Consider the following 18,971-nt stretch of genomic DNA (forward strand, 5'->3'; position numbering starts at 1 on the left):
TGTTTATTGTTCTTTACACTCTTGAAAATGATGATTCTTCAAGGATTCTTCAGTGTCAATATGGTTTTATATAGAATTATTATACTCAAAAAACCTTTTACATGATTAAAGCATCATGAAAAGGTTCTTCAGACTGATGGAAAATGTGCTCTAGATGGTTCTATATAGAACATTTTTGAAAATGTTTCTTTTACTGGTATGATGTCAAGCCTGTAACGATAGAAGAACCCCTTTGGGTGCTATATAGAGCTCTTTTCAAAAGGAACCATCTAAAGCACATTCATGCAAATTTTGCATCAGTCTGAAGATTCTTTTCATGGTGCGAAGAACCCGTTAATAATGCAAAGGGTTCTTTGAGTGTTCTTAGTTTTATATTGAACCATTTTCTCAACTAAACAACTGTTGTTCTTAAGGTGATAAAAAGCTGATTTACTAGCTTTCTTTACCATTAGTACACCAAGGCTTTGTAACTACCACAACTAGTAGTACACCAAGCCTATGTACTAGTTTTTTAGATAGGCAATGCCTCTCAGTAATCTCTGTTTTATCTTTATTCAGCTACAGAAGGTTTTGTCCCATCCAGTTAGTGATGAGCTCAAGGCACTTACAAAGTGTGTCATGATAGCTGTGATAAAATATCCCATAGTCTTGTGGTATTTGGCCAAGAGGCAGCATGTACTAAATAAGAATGGGCAAGAATTCAACCCCGGGGGACACCACAGGTCACTGGCACTCTCTCCGAAACATTGTTTTCTATTTCAAGTAGGCCCATCCTGGCAAATCTGAACTGAACCATTTTAGGACGGATCCTGGGAGCCCAACCCAGTTCTCAAGTCTATTTATGAGAATTTTTTATGGTCAGCTATATCAAAGGTAGCACTGAGATGGAGCAGTAGCCGAACAGATGCGTTCCCAGAATCTGTGTTTTATGTCTTTAATACCCTTAATTAGAGCTGTCTGGGTACTATGATTAGGCCGAAAACCTAGTCTAGACTGCTATTTAAGGACAGAAAGCCAGTTACTTCAAGACAATTTAAAAAATAATTTTACCAATAAAAGATAGATTTGAAATCTGTCTGTAATTACTCAATAGAGTTGCTTCTAGCATTTCCTTTTTAAGAGAGTCTTCACTACTCCAGTTTTTAATTTATCTGAAGTATACTATATTGCTGAAAGTATTTACTCACCCATCCAAATCATTGAATTCAAGTGTTCCAATCACTTCCAAGGCCTGCAGACTGCTTCTACAGACATTAGTGAAAGAATGGGTCGCTCTCAGGAGCTCAGTGAATTCCAGCGTGGTACCGTCATGAAATTTCCTCACTACTAAATATTCCACAGTAAACGAAAGTAGAAGCGATTGGGAATGACAGCATTTCAGCCACAAAGTGGTCGGCCACATAAAATGACATGGGTTTGGTAGTTGCCAGGAGGATGATACTTGTCTGACTGCACTGTGCCAAGTGTAAAGTTTGGCCAGGCCTTCTCGGCCAACGTCAGTGTCTGACCTCACAAATGCGCTTCTGGAAGAATGGTCAAACATTCCCATAAACACACTCCTAACCCTTGTGTAAAACTTTTGCAGAAGAGTTGAAGCTGTTATAGCTGCAAAGGGTGGGCCGACATCATATTAAACCCTATGGATTAAGAATGGGATCTCACTAAATTTCATATGCGTGTGAAGGCAGACGAGCGAATACTTTTGGTCCACTGCCACTGAGTGAAACACATTCTTTAAAAAGTTGGTTGGTTAGATGTGAAGACTAAAGGGGGAATTTCAGATGACATGAGCTCTTTGGTGGATATTAAAGAAATGAGACACCATAATGAGGACACAGTGATAAGGCTGATACAGCATAGCTACCGGTAACTTATTTTCTCACTGCTTTTTTTTTTTCTCCATTTTTAGCCCAAATCAGATAATGCTGCTCCAAAGCCACCCTGTCGAGACTGACACAGCTGCTGTGTCCATATGGATAACAATGAAATAACATATCTACCCCCCGCCCCACCCCAACCCCCCTGGCTATTGTGAAGGCCCTACACAACTTGTATAGTTTGCATATATTATAAGTATTAAAAAAACACAAACTGAAGAGCTGTTCAGGGAATGGTAGATGGTTCCTCTATGGCATAACTTCAAAGAACCCATTTGCCTTTGTTATTTTTAAGAGTTTGGGATTGGGTTTTTTATACCATCAAACTTTCCAAATATTCCCACCATATACAGCATTATGTTAATCAGGGGAAAAAGTCTTGTTGGTTTACATGATCACCAATCACCAATTCAATAAATGATGAACCATCTATCTAACAATTTTGAAATGCAAAACAGTGCTGCAATCTAGGAAAGTGCCACTGGTTAGCGTTAGCTATTAGCTTAGCTAGCATGATAACAGCTCTGCTCACAATTGAACATGGTTGATTCTGGCTAACTAAAGCACCAATACAAGATTCAATTCTGAGGGAGCGAAGTCGACAGTAAGGAGAAACTAGATGTGCATTTCCTGAAGGAACTGCAAGAGTGCTTGAGAAGAGATGCAAGTGTGCGTTTGTGTGCGTTTCTGTGCACGTGAGCAACACCTCCTATGTGTCTGTTTGTGTGTGTGTGTGTGTGTGTGTGTGTGTGTGTGTGTGTGTGTGTGTGTGTGTGTGTGTGTGCGCGTTTGTGAGAGGGAGAGATGTAAGTGTTTCAGGGGGGAGGGAGGATTCATTCAAATTAACTGTCACTCTTATTATGCAGCTCTTAGTGGAGAAGCCTTGTTTGAGTCCCATTTGCACCCTCTGAACAAACAGTCATAACTCGGGAAGTGTTTACTCTATAACTTAACTGAATAGATGGTGTGAGATAAGACCCCTTGAGGATTATTTTCTTGTAATTTTGTTTGTATTGAGAAGAAAATGTCTGAGTTATGACGAGTTAAACACAGAGAAAATCTTGAAATAAGCAGATTCTGATTTTGAGAAATTTACATGGGAGTGAATGGGGCAGTTTTCTGTGCCTAGTGCCAAACAAATGCTCATAACTCTAAAGCTAATTGATAAAATGAAGAGATTTTTTGAGGTTTCAGAAGTTGAGAAGTATGAGTTTCTCTACCATTTAAAACTGAAATGGAGTTTCTAGGTGAAAGTTTAAGGATTTTAAAGCAGATTCCCTGCATGATCAGCTGTGTCTGTGAGACTGAGTGGCCTGCTGTGACGTCATCGATGTCAGTAAGAATGTGAAGTTCTGAACATTCCTCCGTTCATTCTTATGGGAGGTTTTTCTTTTTTAAACTTAATTTTATTAAAAACTACCAATCTGATTGAGTCCAAGAATACATAGCACAAGTCACAGCGCCGAGACCCTCGAAACGCAGTTTGAATGGAGTCTGTACGTTAAGGGTCTGGGCTGTATTAATTGCAGAAAAGTGTGGAAGAAGAATAAGAGGAAGTATGAGAGATAACACAGTGTTTTTTCAGGCTCTCTAATTACACCTGTGTTTAGGTTTGGATCTGTAGCTTGATCGGCTAACACCGTTAACATACTGTGGTCTGCAGACCCAAATAGCGCTTAAATAAAGGTTTGGATCTTGCTGGCACAAGTTTGGATGACAAAAACTAATGTCAGAGAGCAAAAGTCAGTGACAGAAAGCCAAAACTGAAACTGTTCTGTGGAGTTTGGTAGTGTAGTGTTTAAGTTAGCAGGCCAAACGTGCCACACAGCACAGGCTTGGTTGCAGCCAACTGATGCTAAAATGACACCCGTTTAGCAGATATATAAGCACAAAGTTGAGTGAGTGGAGAAAAGATCATATCAAACTCATTCAATGGCGCATGTAGCCATCGATGTGCTACTATCTTCAAGACCACCGCACACTGGTCCCGCAACGTCTAAAGGTAGTAAACTGATGCCAAGCATTATTAATGATGCTGAATGTTTTATATGAATAACTTTATCTGAGGATATTCCAGCACTCTGCTACGTGAGCGACTGGGTGCATCTGCCGTGCTGTGTTATGTTTTCTGAGGTAATCTCATTTTTCCACTCACCATGGTATGCCGTCTTACCATTTAATCACCACATGGTTTTTGGCCTATGTTTAATGTCATTTGTCAGAATATGGAAGGTTTTTCTGAGTAAGCATCCCTCTTTTGTTCGGGTGTGGCAGAATGCTTTTGATCTTATCTGCTCCTAAACCTCAAGGTCAATAAAGGCCTGGTGACATTTAGCTGCATAGGCACTTACATCCACAGCTGACAATGATTTTTTTTCTAATCAGGAATTTATTTTCTTTCAACCCAGAGACCTCTGTCAAATATAGTTCTTAACCTGTTATCAGAATATAGCGGGTATATAACTGGTATATAATTAATCTTAGCAAATCTCTGGCCTCCACGGTGTCACAGGGGAAGATATAAATGGTGGGGTTCAAATATCTTGGTGTCTGTCACACCCAGGTGAATTTATATAATACTAATTATGTAATGTTAGATTTTAATGTTAAAATCGATGTTATAAGAAACATTTTGCATAGATATTGTACTCAAAATTTAAATAAACACACACACACACATATATATATATAAAGAAGTCTTGACATGTTTTTTTTAAACACTTGAGACCACATGTCTATGGAATTATTCGTTATCTCAAGTCATATATTGCTTATATGTGTTCAAGATATGCATTTGGGACAGATAAGACCTTGGTTTAATCCTCCTAATTCAGATCTTTATCTACAGGTTTACAGCTATGACACTTTTTGGAGTCTTTGTCCAAAGAAAGTAAAGGGAGATGTAAGAGATGTAAAGATGAAAAAGGTGGGCTTAAAGGTAAGGTAAAGGTAAAGACATAAAGATTTGATGTATAGTACTATGCAGAGGTCAGAGACCAAACTTTATTTATTTAATTTCCAGTCAAAATGACCATTATGGCAAGGTAAGTTTATTTATATAGCAATTTTCGTACACTGCTGTCATTCAAAGTGCTTTTACTAATGAGACAATACAGAGTTCTTTAAAACGTAAAACATGACTAAACAATAGATTTTAAAAGAGTAAAACCATGAAATAAAGAATAGAATAATTAAAAAGTCCATCCATCCATTTTCTTAGCCGCTTCTCCGTCAGGGTCGCCGGGTGCCGGAGCCTATCCCAGCAGTCTTCGGGTGGAAGGCAGGATACACCCTGGACAGGTCGCCAGTCCATCGCAGGGCAGACAGACAGACAGTCACTCACACCTAGGAGTAATTTAGCATGTCCAGTTGGCCTGACTGCATGTCTTTGGACTGTGGGAGGAAACCCACGCAGACATGGGGAGAACATGCAAACTCCACACAGAGAGGGCCCCGGTCACCCGGACAGGGAATTGAACCCAGGCCCTCCTCGCTATGAGGCGACAGCGCTACCCACCACACCACCATGCCGCCCTAATTAAAAAGTCAAATAAAAAAATTCAATTAGGATAAAGTGCCGTTACAGAGGAGGACTAAAAAGGACTAAAAAACTTACCTTCGGCAGGACTAACTGACTGTTTTCTAATGATCTGAGAGTCCTGCTCAGCTCATATCTCTGCAGCTTATCAGATAAATACACTCTTCCTGTGCCATTAAGACATTTATAAGCCAGTAATAGTCTGTTAAAATCTATTCCATAACAGATTGACAGGCAATGTAAGGATTTAAAAGGGGTGGGGCTGATGTGTTCCTTCTTTTACTTCTAATGAGACTCTGGCAGCTGCATTTTGAATCATCTGAAACTGTTTATCTTTTTTGGGAGTCCAGTTAAGAGACCATTACAGTAATCAATTCTGCTGGAAACAAAGGTTTGGATTAGTTTCTCCAGGTTTGCTTCAGTTAGAACATTTCTGATCTTGTTGATGTTCTTAAGGTGGTAAAAAGCTGATTTAGTAACTACCTTGACTAGGGTAGTTACCTTTAGTAACTACCCTAGTTGTTTAGATAGGCAATGCCTGTGCCTCTCAGCAATCTCTGTTTTATCTTTATTCAACTGCAGAAGGTTTTGTCCCATCCAGTTAGTGATGAGCTCAGGGCACTTATAAAGTGTGTCATGATAGCTGTGATAAGATATCCCATAGTCTTGTCGAGGCAGCATTTAGAGTGGCCCAAGAATTCAACCCTGGGGGACACCACAGGTCACTGGCACTCTCACAGAAACATTATTTTCTATTTCAACAAAGTAGGCCCGTCCTTGCAGATTGGACTGAACTATTGTAGGACGGTTCCTGAGAGGCCAACCCAGTTCTCAAGTATATCTATGAGAATTTTATGGTCTGTTGTATCAAAGGTAGCACTGAGATTGAGCAGTAGTAGAACAGATGAGTTACCAGAATCTGTTTTCAATAGCCTTAATTGGAGCTTTCTGGGTGCTATGATTAGGCCAAAAACTTGACTGAAACTTGTCTAGACCATTATTTGAGGACAGAAAGCCAGTAAGTTACCTAAAGACAATTTTCTAAATAATTAATTCTAAATAAGGTAGATTTGAAATTGGTCTGTAGCTATTCAATAGAGTTGCTTCTAGATTTTTCTTTTTTAAGAGTCTTCTCAACTGCAGTTTTTAATTTGTTAGGAAAACTGCCCAACGTAAGTGAAGTGATCTGTCTGCTGCCACTGAGTGAAACACTTTCTTTAAAAGGTTGGGTGGTTAGATGTGAAGACTAAAGGGGGAATTTCAGATGATTCACTGTATTGAGTAAGATTTCATGATTGATGGCACTAAATTGGGACAAATTGAAACATATCTTTATGTGGTGATGGAGAAGACATGAGCTCTTTTGTGGATATAGATGATATCATCCTAGTGTTCAAAAAGTATGCAAACTCTTCCATTTCTCAGTTGATTATATACAAGTTCATTTTTCAGGAGGTATTTTTGAGGAGATTAGATAGAAGATCAACTTGCATTAGGAAGGAGAAAGTTAAACAGCACTTAAAGCATTCGTGTTTGAGAGAGGAGAAAATCAAGCTCCTCTCTTACTTCATACCTGAAACAATCCACAGGCTCAGCGCTATGAATTCGAAAGGATATGTAGCTGAAAGAAGCCCTTATTGAGACAATAGACAAAAAAGACCATTTGCAAATCAAACAAAGAAGCTGTAATGGGGTAAAATGTGGACACAATAAATACTGAAAATATGATATTATATTTACAGGTGAGCCTTTTTTAAAATCTTCTGTTAAATGTATGTTTTCTGCTTTTTTCTGAAGAATGAATAACTTGTACTGCTAGGTTTTGGCAGTTTTGACTGAAAATTACATAAATGAAAGGTGGTCTCTTGACTTTTGCACAGTACTGTACGTAATACTGACTCAAACAGTTTTGTACAGGACTGTATATAATCTGTTCTGTTGTGCTCTGATACACAGTGAAAAATGTTTAGTCAGTTCAAGTAAAAAAAAAACATTTATATAAAAGTAAAACATTGTTTTAATTTTATATATATATATATATATATATATATATATCCATCCATCCATCCATCCATTTTCTAAGCCGCTTCTCCGTGAGGGTCGCGGGGGGAGGTGCTGGAGCCTATCCCAGCTGTCATCGGGCGGAAGGCAGGAAGGCAGTCCATCGCAGGGCATATATATACATATATATGTATATAAAATATATATATATATATACATCAATCAAGCATAACACTATAACCACCTCTTTGTTTCTAGGCTCATTGTCCATTTTATCAGCTCCACTTACTGTATAGCTGCACTTTGTAGTTCTACAGTTACAGACTGTAGTCCATCTGTTTCTCTGATACTTTGTTACCCCCTTTTACCCTGTTCTTCAGTTGTCAGGATCCCCATGGATCCTCACAGAGCAGGTACTATTTGGGTGGTGGATCATTCTCAGCACTGCAGTAACACTGACATGGTGGTGGTGTGTTAGTGTGTGTTGTGCTGGTCTGGGTGGATCAGACACAGCAGTGCTGTTACTTGGTTAAGGAGATTAAATTCTCCTCTAATATGTTCCGGTACCTCACTCCATTCATGTTTTCTTTGATGACGCGTAATGCCCCAGTACTGTTTACAGAGAAGCAGCCCCATTTCATGATGCTCCAACCACAATACCTTTTTTTTTAGACATGCATCCTTTTGCTTCCTATTTAACAGTTTTTCTTGGATGTAGGAATGGAGGTGACTGTGATGCTGTTTATTGTACTTTACACTCTTCTTCAAGGATTCTTCAGTGTGAATATGGTTTTATATAGAATATAGTGTTTATACAGAAAGTACACTAGTACATGCCTTTATTACTTCTAGGCTAGACTATTGTAATGCACTACTGTCAGGATGTACGAGCAGGAGTCTAAGCAAACTTCAACTAGTCCAAAATGCCGCAGCCAGGGTCCTCACCAAAACTAGAACGTTTCATCATATCAGTCCAGTGCTATGATTACTTCATTGGCTGCCTGTTAAATTATTGATTATAAAATTATTGATATATAAAGCCCTACACGGGCTCGCTCCTGAGTAACTACAAGACCTTATTTCCTATTACGAGCCATCACGACTACTCAGATCACAGAGTGCTGGCTTATTAATAGTTCCTAGAATTCATAAGGCTGCAGCTGGGGGAAGAGCCTTTTCCTATAAAGCCCCCAAACTCTGGAATGATCTTCCAGAAAATGTTTGGGACTCAGTCTCAATCTTCAAATCAAGGCTGAAAACTCACTTGTTTAGTTTAGCTTTTGGGGGTCCACGGACACAGGGAATTGTAGTAAACTGAAACGCTGGTGCTGTCGTCCCGCTGCTCGCACGTGGTCACTCAGGTTTGTGGACGGCGGAGCTGAGGGATGCCAAATGTTTCAGAGTGCTGCCGTGTCTGTGTGTCCTTCTGGTTCTCGCCTTTTAGTTAAGCTGTCATAGTCAGATCTGCCTGAGTCATTAGAGTCATTAGTAAATGTTCACATTCCCTGTTTTACGTACAAACAAACAGAACAAAACTAATTCCGTCTCCCTACCTTTTTTCCAAGTATACGACCGACGACCTGTCTGGCCGGACACTGAAGGATGACTGACCGTTGAGCTCTCCTGCTACCCACTTCAGACCAGCTGACAACACCCCAGCTACCGCCACTTACCTTGGACTAGCTGCCCGGAAAACTAAATTGATGTTCTCATGGACTCCTAGCTATTATTACTACTAATACTACTGCTATTAATATTAGTAGTATAATCACTTGTAGGTAGTTTGACCAGAGGAGGATCTGCCCCCCCTTGTGAGCCTTGGTTCCTCCCAAGGTTTCTTCCTCAGCTCTCAAGGAGTTTCTCCTTGCCACTGGCACCCCTGACTTGCTCACCTGGGGGTTTTTACATTCTTGTTAAAACTTTGTCTTCTCTGGAAATCTGTGAAGCTGCTTTGTGACATCAGTTGTAAAAATCGCTACAAATAAATTTGACTTGACTTGATTTGATTTGATCGAATCATGAACACTCAAAAAAACCTTATACATGATTAAAGCATCATGACAAGATTCTTCAAACTGATGGGAAATGTGCTGCTTTGTTCTAAGTAGAAGATTTTTGAAAAGGGTCCTTTTATTGTTATGATGTCAAGCTTTTGACAATAGAAGAACCCTTTTTGGGTGCTATATAGAGCTCTTTTCAAAAGGTTCTATATGGAACCATCTATAGCACATTCATGCAAATTTGCTAAAGAACTGTTGACGTGTGTTTTCAGGTCATCTTGCAGCTCTTTTCAGTGATTGTGGGCTTCTTGCTTACCGTCATTATCAGTCCGAGAGTGTGTTGTGAAATGTTTTGTTGCACGGCTGTCTGAGGAGCACCAGTTGTGGTTCCACTAACTTTCTTTTTTAACTTTCTGTTATCAAACCGATTTGTACTGATAGGGACGTTTAAGGTCTTGGCTTTGGCTCTGTAACTTTTGTCTTTGATTTTTGTTTAATAATATTGGGTCTCATTCTCCAATGTCTTCCAAAGTTCTTTCTTTAATTTGTTCTTGAGAAACGTCCTAAGAAACAGTTTACGTCTGATTCATCACCTTCTTACACCTCAGGACTGTTCACACCTTTGTGCTCTTGAATGATTGTAGATTAAAGAACAGCTGCAAATAAGAAAACATCAGTGAATGTTATGAAGGTTTTGTTTAAAACACCTTTAAGTTTGTAGCAGATATGTGCACTCAAGTATACTAAAAAACAAAAACAAAAGAGTGAATAGTGTTGCACTCACTGTACATCTGACACACTTTCTCATCTTCTCCCACTAGTAAACCTTTCATGAGAATCATCACGGACACTGTAAATTCTTGTAAATCTAGTCCTCAACGCGGGACATAGATCACATTTTAACAGCAACCTGAGTGCTCCCTCTCTCTCTCTCTCTCTCTCTCTCTGTCTCTCTCTCTACCTCTCTCTCTCCCTCTCTTTCTACCTCTCTCTCTCTTTTCTCCCTCTCCCTCTCTCCCTCTCTCTACCTCTTTCTCTCTCTACCTCTCTCTCCCCCTCTCTCTACCTCTCTCTCTCTCTCTCTGTCTCTCTCTACCTCTCTGTCACTCTCCCTCTCTCTCTCCTCTCTCTCTCCTCTCTCTCTCCTCTCTCTCTCCCCCCTCTTTAATACATCTTTCATTGCAGCTCTGATGTTGTACCAAATGTATTTCTGTGCTTCCATTCTTTTATTTTGCTATTATACATTACAGTATTTTTCTTGTCTGTCTGCCATTGTAACCCACAATTGCAGTGAAAAAAACAAAACAGTGGACTTGCATATCATGACGCATTCATTTACAGCCTTGGCACGCAGGAGAGGTTGTTGGCAATTTTGAGTTGGAATGCTTAGAACATCAGGCCACCAACAAACATGATGCCAACTAATCTACTATCTATTAATAGTTAATAATCTTATCTTCCTGTGCAATATTCTATTTTCATTCATCATCAGATCAAAGAGATGTCAGTAGATTCTCTACTACCAAATATTACAGGATTTCTGTATTTCTTGCGCCAACTCAAGTGTCAGTTCTGTAAATAACAAAGCTGCTTTGTTTTGGATTAGTGATATTCATAAGAGCAGCTCTCATTTCCTCTGTTTAATGTCAGAATATGTCACGTTAGCTTCATACATGGTTTGCTCAAGCAGACCTTGATTTGCCAGGCATACAGATTATATCAGAAGATTAATTGCCGGCATACAGATATCAGTACAGGCTATTGAAATTCAGAAGCCTCTTTAGACTTCAGTATATCTCCTCACCTGTGTTATAAAGTCCAAACAGCACATACATATTGATTTAAAGTCCAAATAGCACAACTAAACTGAATGATCAGGCAGGAGTGGTGGACAAGTGGACCTTTTCGTAGTTTGAACCTTGCAGATGTTGCGACAGTAAGGGTGGACCTACAAGTAAGGGGTGACCTACAATGGAAAATGACCATTGGTGGAAAACTGAGAAAATGTACCCTGCAGTACAACTACAACACCACACCCCTGTTTAGGGTCCATTTTTGGGGGTGTAGTGTATCTCTCCCATGAGTGTGACACAGTGTTATTTCCTTTGTATACAGCACTAGAAAGATCTAATCATGGGCTGATTTTACTACAATAGCATTATTCTACATGTTACATTCTGTTGCAAGTAGGTTTTGAGCCTGTTTAGACCTTTAGACACCGATCAGGCACAACATTATGACCACCTCCTTATTTCTACACTCATTGTCCATTTTATCAGCTCCACTTACTGTATAGCTGCACTTTGTAGTTTTACAGTTACAGACTGTAGTCCATCTGTTTCTCTCACACTTTGTTACCCCCCTTTTACCCTGTTCTTCACTGGTCAAGACCCCCATGGACCCTCACAGAGCAGGTAGTATTTGGGTGGTAGATCATTCACAGCACTGCAGTAACAGTGATGTGGTGTTGCGTTAGTGTGTGTTGTGCTGGTATCAGTGGATCAGTCACAGCAGTGCTGCTGGAGTTTGTAAACACTGTGTCCACTCACTGTCCACTCTATTAGACACTCCTACCTTGTCGGTCCACCTTGTAGATGTAAAGTCAGAGACGACAGCTCATCTGCTGCTGCACAGTTTGTGTTGGTCATCCTCTAGTCCTTCATCAGTGGTCACAGGGTGCTGCACACAGGACGCTATTGGCTGGATATTTTTGGTTGGTGGACTATTCTCAGTCCAGCAGTGACACTGAGGTGTTTAAAAACTCCAGCAGCTCTGCTGTATCTACATATTTATAGATATGAAATTTTATACTCTTTGTCCAAATCAGGAGGATGAAAAAGTAAATATTTGTAAAATATGTGAAAATTTACAGTACTGTCCAAAAGCCAGAGATTTTATTAATTTAATCTCGAGTGAGCAATCAAGCACAACATGTTCATTTTTGGAGATATTTCTGAGGAGAGTGGATATAAGATAATTCACCTGCAGAAAGAAGAGAGAAAGTTTCCAAAAACACTGACACATAAATAACGTATTTGCTTTTTTTAGTTGAAATTATGTAAAGCATGGTCTCTGAGTTTTGCACCATATTGTGTTTATGCAGTATGCAGCATAGTGTAATATTTTGATATATGATGATCAGAGCGAAGGGCATATAAGGACACATGCTTTAGCGGAATACTCCGCTAAAATGTACTTTGTACCATATGCATCATCTCATATAATGTAATAAGACACTCCTCTCATTAACGTGGAATCTGTCCAGAAATCTGACCTACTGGTCTTTATTACAGGAAATGTGTTCTGCTGGAACCACATTCTGATTCATGCAATATGTGTACAGTGTTTAAAGAAAATATAGGCAGTGGTGGACAGTAATGAAGTAAATGTAATTCATTGCTGTACGTAAGTAGTTTTTTTTGGTGTATCTGTACTGAAGTTTTTTCCATTTTGGGCGACTTTTTGCTTTCACTCCACTACATTTTGAGAAATCTGTTGTTCCTTTTGGTTTCTGTGTGTATAAAAACAGAACATGTCAAAACAAAAGAAGCGCAAAGCCAGAGCACCAATCAGGGCCCAGCGGTCACTTTGTTTAGAGCTGGTTTTGACCTGTTGGTCATACCGACCCAGTGCAGCACACGGTTCAACGTCAGCGCAGCAGCGTAAAACTTTGGGAGAGTCTGTTCAACATAAATGATGAACTAACCTAACTTTGTGTAAATAGAGCACAATATAGAAATATGTCCACATATGCAGTCGAGACTGACGCGGCTTTTTTCTGAATTTCTACAAACACCATTTCATTTTATAGTAAATTAGTTTGGGCTGGTTTATGTTTATGAACAGACGCCTACAGATCAACATAGTAAAGGAGCTCATCTGTGATCCTGAGTTTAAAGCAAGTTTTTATTAAACTTGAACTTGGAACTAAATAAATCTGAAACTGAAACTTTACTTGTGTGTAAAAAGTGATTTCAGAGCCACTCGGTTCTCCCTGATGGAAACTGTTTACCTTCAGTGTTTTGTGCTTATGATCATTTTAATAGTCAGCGTCACTAATTAATGACATTCTAATAAAAGACTGGTTTACCAAGAGAGACGCTGGAGGACTTTCACCTAAAATGAGTTCATGAAGCCAGTCTTGTTATAAAAATGATAATAGGACCAGATCAGAGCCAGAATTACTCTTTTAGTACTTTTACTTTTGATACTTAAGTAGGCAAATACTTTAGTACTTTTACTCAAGTGGAGGTCTAAAAGGAGAAACTTCTACTTATTTTACCTTGAGTAAAGTATCTCCACTTTAGCTCATGATTTGTGTACTTCGTCCGTCACTGAATACAGACAGGCCATCCACAACACTTGGATGCCGAGCTAACACACAGAGAGAAAATGGTTGATGACACATTTTTAAAAAATTCAACATGAATCATCAAAAACTTACTTGTAATGGCAACAGGCCTGTGACCCCTCCCCTGATGGAAAAGGGAAAGCTGGACACACTACAAGCTGGAAAACAAGAGCATACGGTTCTGGGACCGAGTAGCTTCGGTACTTCACCTGTAAATAGTTAATCTACAACACAATACAGCATATCAGCCTTTAAGGATAACAAGAGATAAAGGTATCTGATACAGTAGAAGTACAGTAACTGTCAAGTTTTGACCTCACAGCTTCACGGGCTATTTCACTTAAACTTTGGCTTACCTTCCTTATATAATAACCCCTTCAATTGTGTGTGGTTTGACCTTGGAATATGATTGGCTGGAATACCTGGCAATGCCTGTTGCGTGTGTGTGGTTTTTTTTTTTGGATTCAAGGATTTACAATCCGAGAATTGAGAGATAAAACTAAACCGCATCTCAAGTCAGACACAAGCTCTTAAAGCCTCTGGACGGTTTGCATCCAGAGGAAAGTCTGATTAGGCTTTAGCAGACAGTGTGGAAACAGACGCATTACGTTGGTTCTTTCCTCCAGCAGCGCAGTGCGTGAGCCGCCAGCACCGCTCTTATTTTCAGCGTCTCACTGACGGACGGTTAGAAATGGGTCGCTACACTGGGAAAAGTTGTCGCTTGATTTGCTTGCTGACAGTCATGTCGTTGTTTTTCACGGCCGAAATAGCGTCAGGATACATCGGGAACTCCATTGCCCTCATCTCGGACTCCTTTAACATGCTATCAGACATCATATCGCTCTCAGTCGGCTTGCTAGCCGCCCGCGTTAGGCGCCGTAACGGATCAAAGCGTTGGAGTTACGGCTTGGCCCGAGTGGAGGTCGTGGGTGCGTTGGCCAACGCCGTCTTCTTGGCTGCGCTTTGCTTCACCATCTGCGTCCAGGCGCTGAAGCGGCTTGTTTCACCGGAGGCCATCGACAAGCCGGAGCTGGTGCTGGTGGTCGGCTCAGTAGGTCTGGGCATTAACATAGTAGGGCTTCTCATCTTCCAGGACTGCCGCTGGCTGTGCAGGAGAACCAGGCGCCGCGCATCGCAGGACACGCAGACAAGCGTGGATGGAGAAGCAGGTGCGACTGGTTTAAAACATGAAGTGGCTAAAATCGCTTGGTTTATTACATACATGTATTAATTATGAAGGGAATGATGTGAGAGGGATTGAATGAGTGTTAAAATGAGTTATAAAACTAAGACAACGCTTCTCTTTTCATTTGTGTATGGCCATTTGAAATGGGCTACTTTTGCTTATGTTAACATATCAGTTTAGAGCCAACTGTAAATAATAATAAAAAAAACAACCTAAAGGACAAAATCATACACCCAGAAAGGATTCACAGGGACGCTTAAATATGTGCAGGCCAGCTTTCCACTTGGAGTCCTTCCCATCCGTTTCTGTCTTAAGTAGGCGATTAGGCAAAGTGTCACAAACTTTATTGCAAGCGTCATCAAAAGGTAGTGCAAAAGTCTGTGTCTGCTATCTTGGCAGAGAGATGCTGTTATTATGGTAGCTATGCGTGTTGTCAAGGTGTCGGCCCAACACGATGCCTGTCTTGCCTAGCCATCACACGTGGCAAAGGTCCGAAGGACAGCCAGGCTGGAGTCAATATAACTGAATCGTGAATTGAATTCAGAACCATCAGCCAACTGTGTTTGGCACACTGTGGAATTAGGCCTCCATATTTAACCCATCCGTGCAGTAACACAGCCACATACATACACACTAGTGAGCACACACTGTTAGCCTAGGAGATTGAAACAGCAACTTTCTGGTCACAGGGCTGGTTCTCTGACCTCCAGTCCGCGACTGGACAGGGCAAAAGTGTTCTCATGATGTAAATGATGTCACAGCTCATGAATAAATTGAAATGTGTTTATCTATATTATTTTACTTACTACAATAACTCTTTGATATACAGTTCAGATTGTTTTATTATACCTGATAAGCCAAATGATGCATGTCAGTTATCTTGGCTTGTACACGAATGATCTTTATGAGCATAATAATAATTATAATTCAGGTACAATTTATCAGACCTGATATGCACCAATAACCCAATCTGGAGCCAAGAGGACAGAGGTCCTTATGAGTGTGGCTAGTTGTCCAACCACCTCATTTTGGCATAAATGGTAACCTTGCTTCCACTTAAAACTTGTAGTGATTGACCTGACATGCACATCTCATAATCTGGCCCTCTGAAGTATTAAGCTATGCCCTAAAGATGACTTTCTCGATGCTTGTCTTGACATTTTGTTTAGTGACATCAAACTAAGGTTAACACTTTATATCCTGAAAATGTCTATATAAGTATATTAGACAGGTCTGAACTCAATGCTTGTGTCTATCCACAGGTTATCCAGAACAGACAGACTTAGAAGTAGACCCAAGTGAGGAAGATGGTCAACCCCTCAATATCAGAGGTAAGTCCATCCACATACTAGCCGGTAAACTGAGCGTTCTTTTCCAGTTTGATTCACATCAGTCACTGAGCTCTAAAAAGCCACGTCTAGTGCTTCATACTGGAAAAGCAGTTGTAACAGATCTTGTCATACCAGCGCTGTGCTTCTCATCGCTTACATATACAATCTTTGTTACTCTTGCCAGGAGTGTTGCTCCACGTGCTGAACGATGCCATGGGTTCACTCGTGGTGGTGGTGACCGCGAGTCTTTTTTATGCATGGCCTGTGAACAACGGGGAGCCCTGCCACTGGCAGTGCTACGTGGACCCTAGTCTGACGCTGGTGATGGTGGCTATAGTCATGTCCTCTGGGGCTCCTCTGGTCAAGGAGACAGCAACCATATTGCTGCACATGATCCCTCGTGACTTGAACTTTAGAGGTGTCGGTGAGTACGAAGGGAGTTGCTTCTGTTGCTTCTGTATCTGAAACAATCCCCTTAAAAAAGAGAAAAACTCCTAAGGAACTAAAGCTCCTATGCTGAAGGGACGTTCTGCCGCACTTCCATAGAGAACTCAGCACGAGTAGTTTTGCCTCATCTGATTCTTTTTATTCCTTCTCAAGTTGTTTTCGCCAGACTACTTTTGTTTCTACTTGATTCATTATATTATTTTCGAATAACAAAAAGAAAATCTTATTCCCCTTCAGCCTTCTTCAATAACACTTCCAATCTCCCTCCTTTTCTCCATCTATCCTGCAGTGGAAGATGTGTGCAGGCTGCACGGTGTCCTCAGTGTTCACGAGGCCCATATGTGGGAGCTGACGAAGGGACGTTATGTGGCCACCTTCCATGTCAGAGTCACCCCTGATCTCCACAGCTCCCACTCTGGAATCATAACCCTCCACCGACAGATCAGAGAGGTGTGCCACAGGGTCAGGATCCACAGTGTGACCGTTCAGCTGGAGTTCGGAGAACCCGTCCTAAACGGCACCAGTTGCAGCACCCCCTGCCTGTCCCCCTCCTGCCGGAAAATCTCCTGCTGCCCAGCTGACGTTACAACGCTCATAGCCTGCAAAGCAAACCTGTCCCTTTACCCCGAATCAACCATAGACATGTATGATAAGAGCAGGCTTAAAGAACAGGAGGCAATGCAATCGATCAGTACTTGCTCTTCAGTCACAAAGTTTTAACTGATACTCACTGGAAGCTTCCGTTTGATTTGTCGTTTGGGACTAAACTTACATTTGTGGAGGGAAAAGAAACCTGTTATTTGAAGAGCAGTTTGAAGGGGTAAGCTAGTAGTATTTACAATGCTTATGTATTTAAGCTTATGTTTTTAGCCTCATATCTCCTAAACCTGTGCCTTAAAATCCCTCTTGGACTAGATGCATCATAGAAATGCTGCTCATGGTGGTTTTTGATTTTTTCTTGTTTGCGCTTGTTTTCGTTGGTCACTTATGAAGTGGTGTAAGCAACAATTAAAACTGACAGGTTATTAAACATCAAGGGAACCTAAAATTACATTCATCAAAGCATCTCTCAGCTCTAAAAGAGAAGGCTTTGTTTTGCAAAAGGAAAAAAAAAAAGCTTTTTTGTACATGTATATATTTAATTTGTATATACAAATGTAATTTTGTAGCTTCAGTACTGTTATGTTGGAATGTATGTATTGTTCATACTATATCTTAGGAACTCGGGAAAAGAAAACGTTGTCAAAGCTGACATAATAAAAATATCTAAAATATAAATCACTACTACGATGTATTAATTCATCAGGGTCAAGAAAAGAGGACGAATCAATAAGTATACAAATGCTAAATATCATTTTGTCACTATTTAATGTGTGTACCCTCTGTCTTTATTACAGTTTCCATGTCTTAAAGAGACTCACATTCTGGTTTTCATAGAAATCTGCAGGACTCAAAACTGCAGCGTGGAGTTTGAGTTCTACATTATGCTTATGTCACGTCTTCTTAGATGCATCGCGATGCGGACGTGAATGATTCTGAATCGATTCAGAAATGTCAAAAATCGATTTTCTAAATATTTAATTTTCACAGAACGCAAAGGGCAGAACTTAGAAGTGGGTAAGTGCAGCGCCCAGACAGTCTGTGGCGCCACTTAACAAAAACACTACTGGATGAGCGAGAAATCCGACCGGCTCTGTGATAAAAGCTAGTTTAGGTCAGGAGTCCAACCCAAGTGTTCAGAAGAGCCATTTTGTCCTTTCAACACAAATCAAACCACCTTGGGAGCCACAACATTTAATGTCCAGTTAGTTTCGGTGTGTGCTAATGTCCTAGTATAGGCTAGAAATATAAAAGAGCGCAGATTCAACGTTACTTTGCTCTACTTTAAGCTTTAGCGGCTTTCCTCCCGTCTCCGCCAGAAAACGTTTCCTTGGCAGTAGAGCAGCTTATTGTAAAATGTTTCTCAACGTTCAGCTGATTTACGAGGCTGAAGTCGCTTCTTATTCGAATTTTACCGTTCTACTTTAAATTCTGCCGGAGGCGCCGAATATAGCTGTTGCACCATTTAAGGTGGAATGGAGAAATCTGAAACTTTTTAGTGTTCGAGTCTCCCGTTGCAGACTCAACGTTCTAGAAAACCAACTAAGGTGCTTATAAATGCGAACAAGTCCATTCGTCTACAAATCTTCTTCTTCTTTCGGCTGCTCACTTTAGGGGTCGCCACAGCGGATCATCTGCCT

General features: G+C 40.4%; 1 protein-coding gene across 1 annotated transcript; it reads left to right on the top strand.

Annotated features, from left to right (window-relative positions):
* The first annotated feature begins 14,270 nt into the window (after positions 1-14,270).
* Positions 14,271-17,918, top strand: LOC108426098 (zinc transporter 10). Its single transcript, XM_037538492.1, has 4 exons — positions 14,271-14,936; positions 16,216-16,284; positions 16,469-16,708; positions 17,021-17,918. The coding sequence occupies exons 1-4, from the start codon at positions 14,459-14,461 to the stop codon at positions 17,449-17,451; spliced, it is 1,218 nt and encodes a 405-aa protein (XP_037394389.1). The 5' UTR covers positions 14,271-14,458; the 3' UTR covers positions 17,452-17,918.
* The last annotated feature ends 1,053 nt before the right edge of the window (positions 17,919-18,971 follow it).

The sequence above is a fragment of the Pygocentrus nattereri genome, chromosome 5 (assembly GCF_015220715.1).
Source record: "Pygocentrus nattereri isolate fPygNat1 chromosome 5, fPygNat1.pri, whole genome shotgun sequence".
NCBI lineage: Eukaryota > Metazoa > Chordata > Actinopteri > Characiformes > Serrasalmidae > Pygocentrus > Pygocentrus nattereri.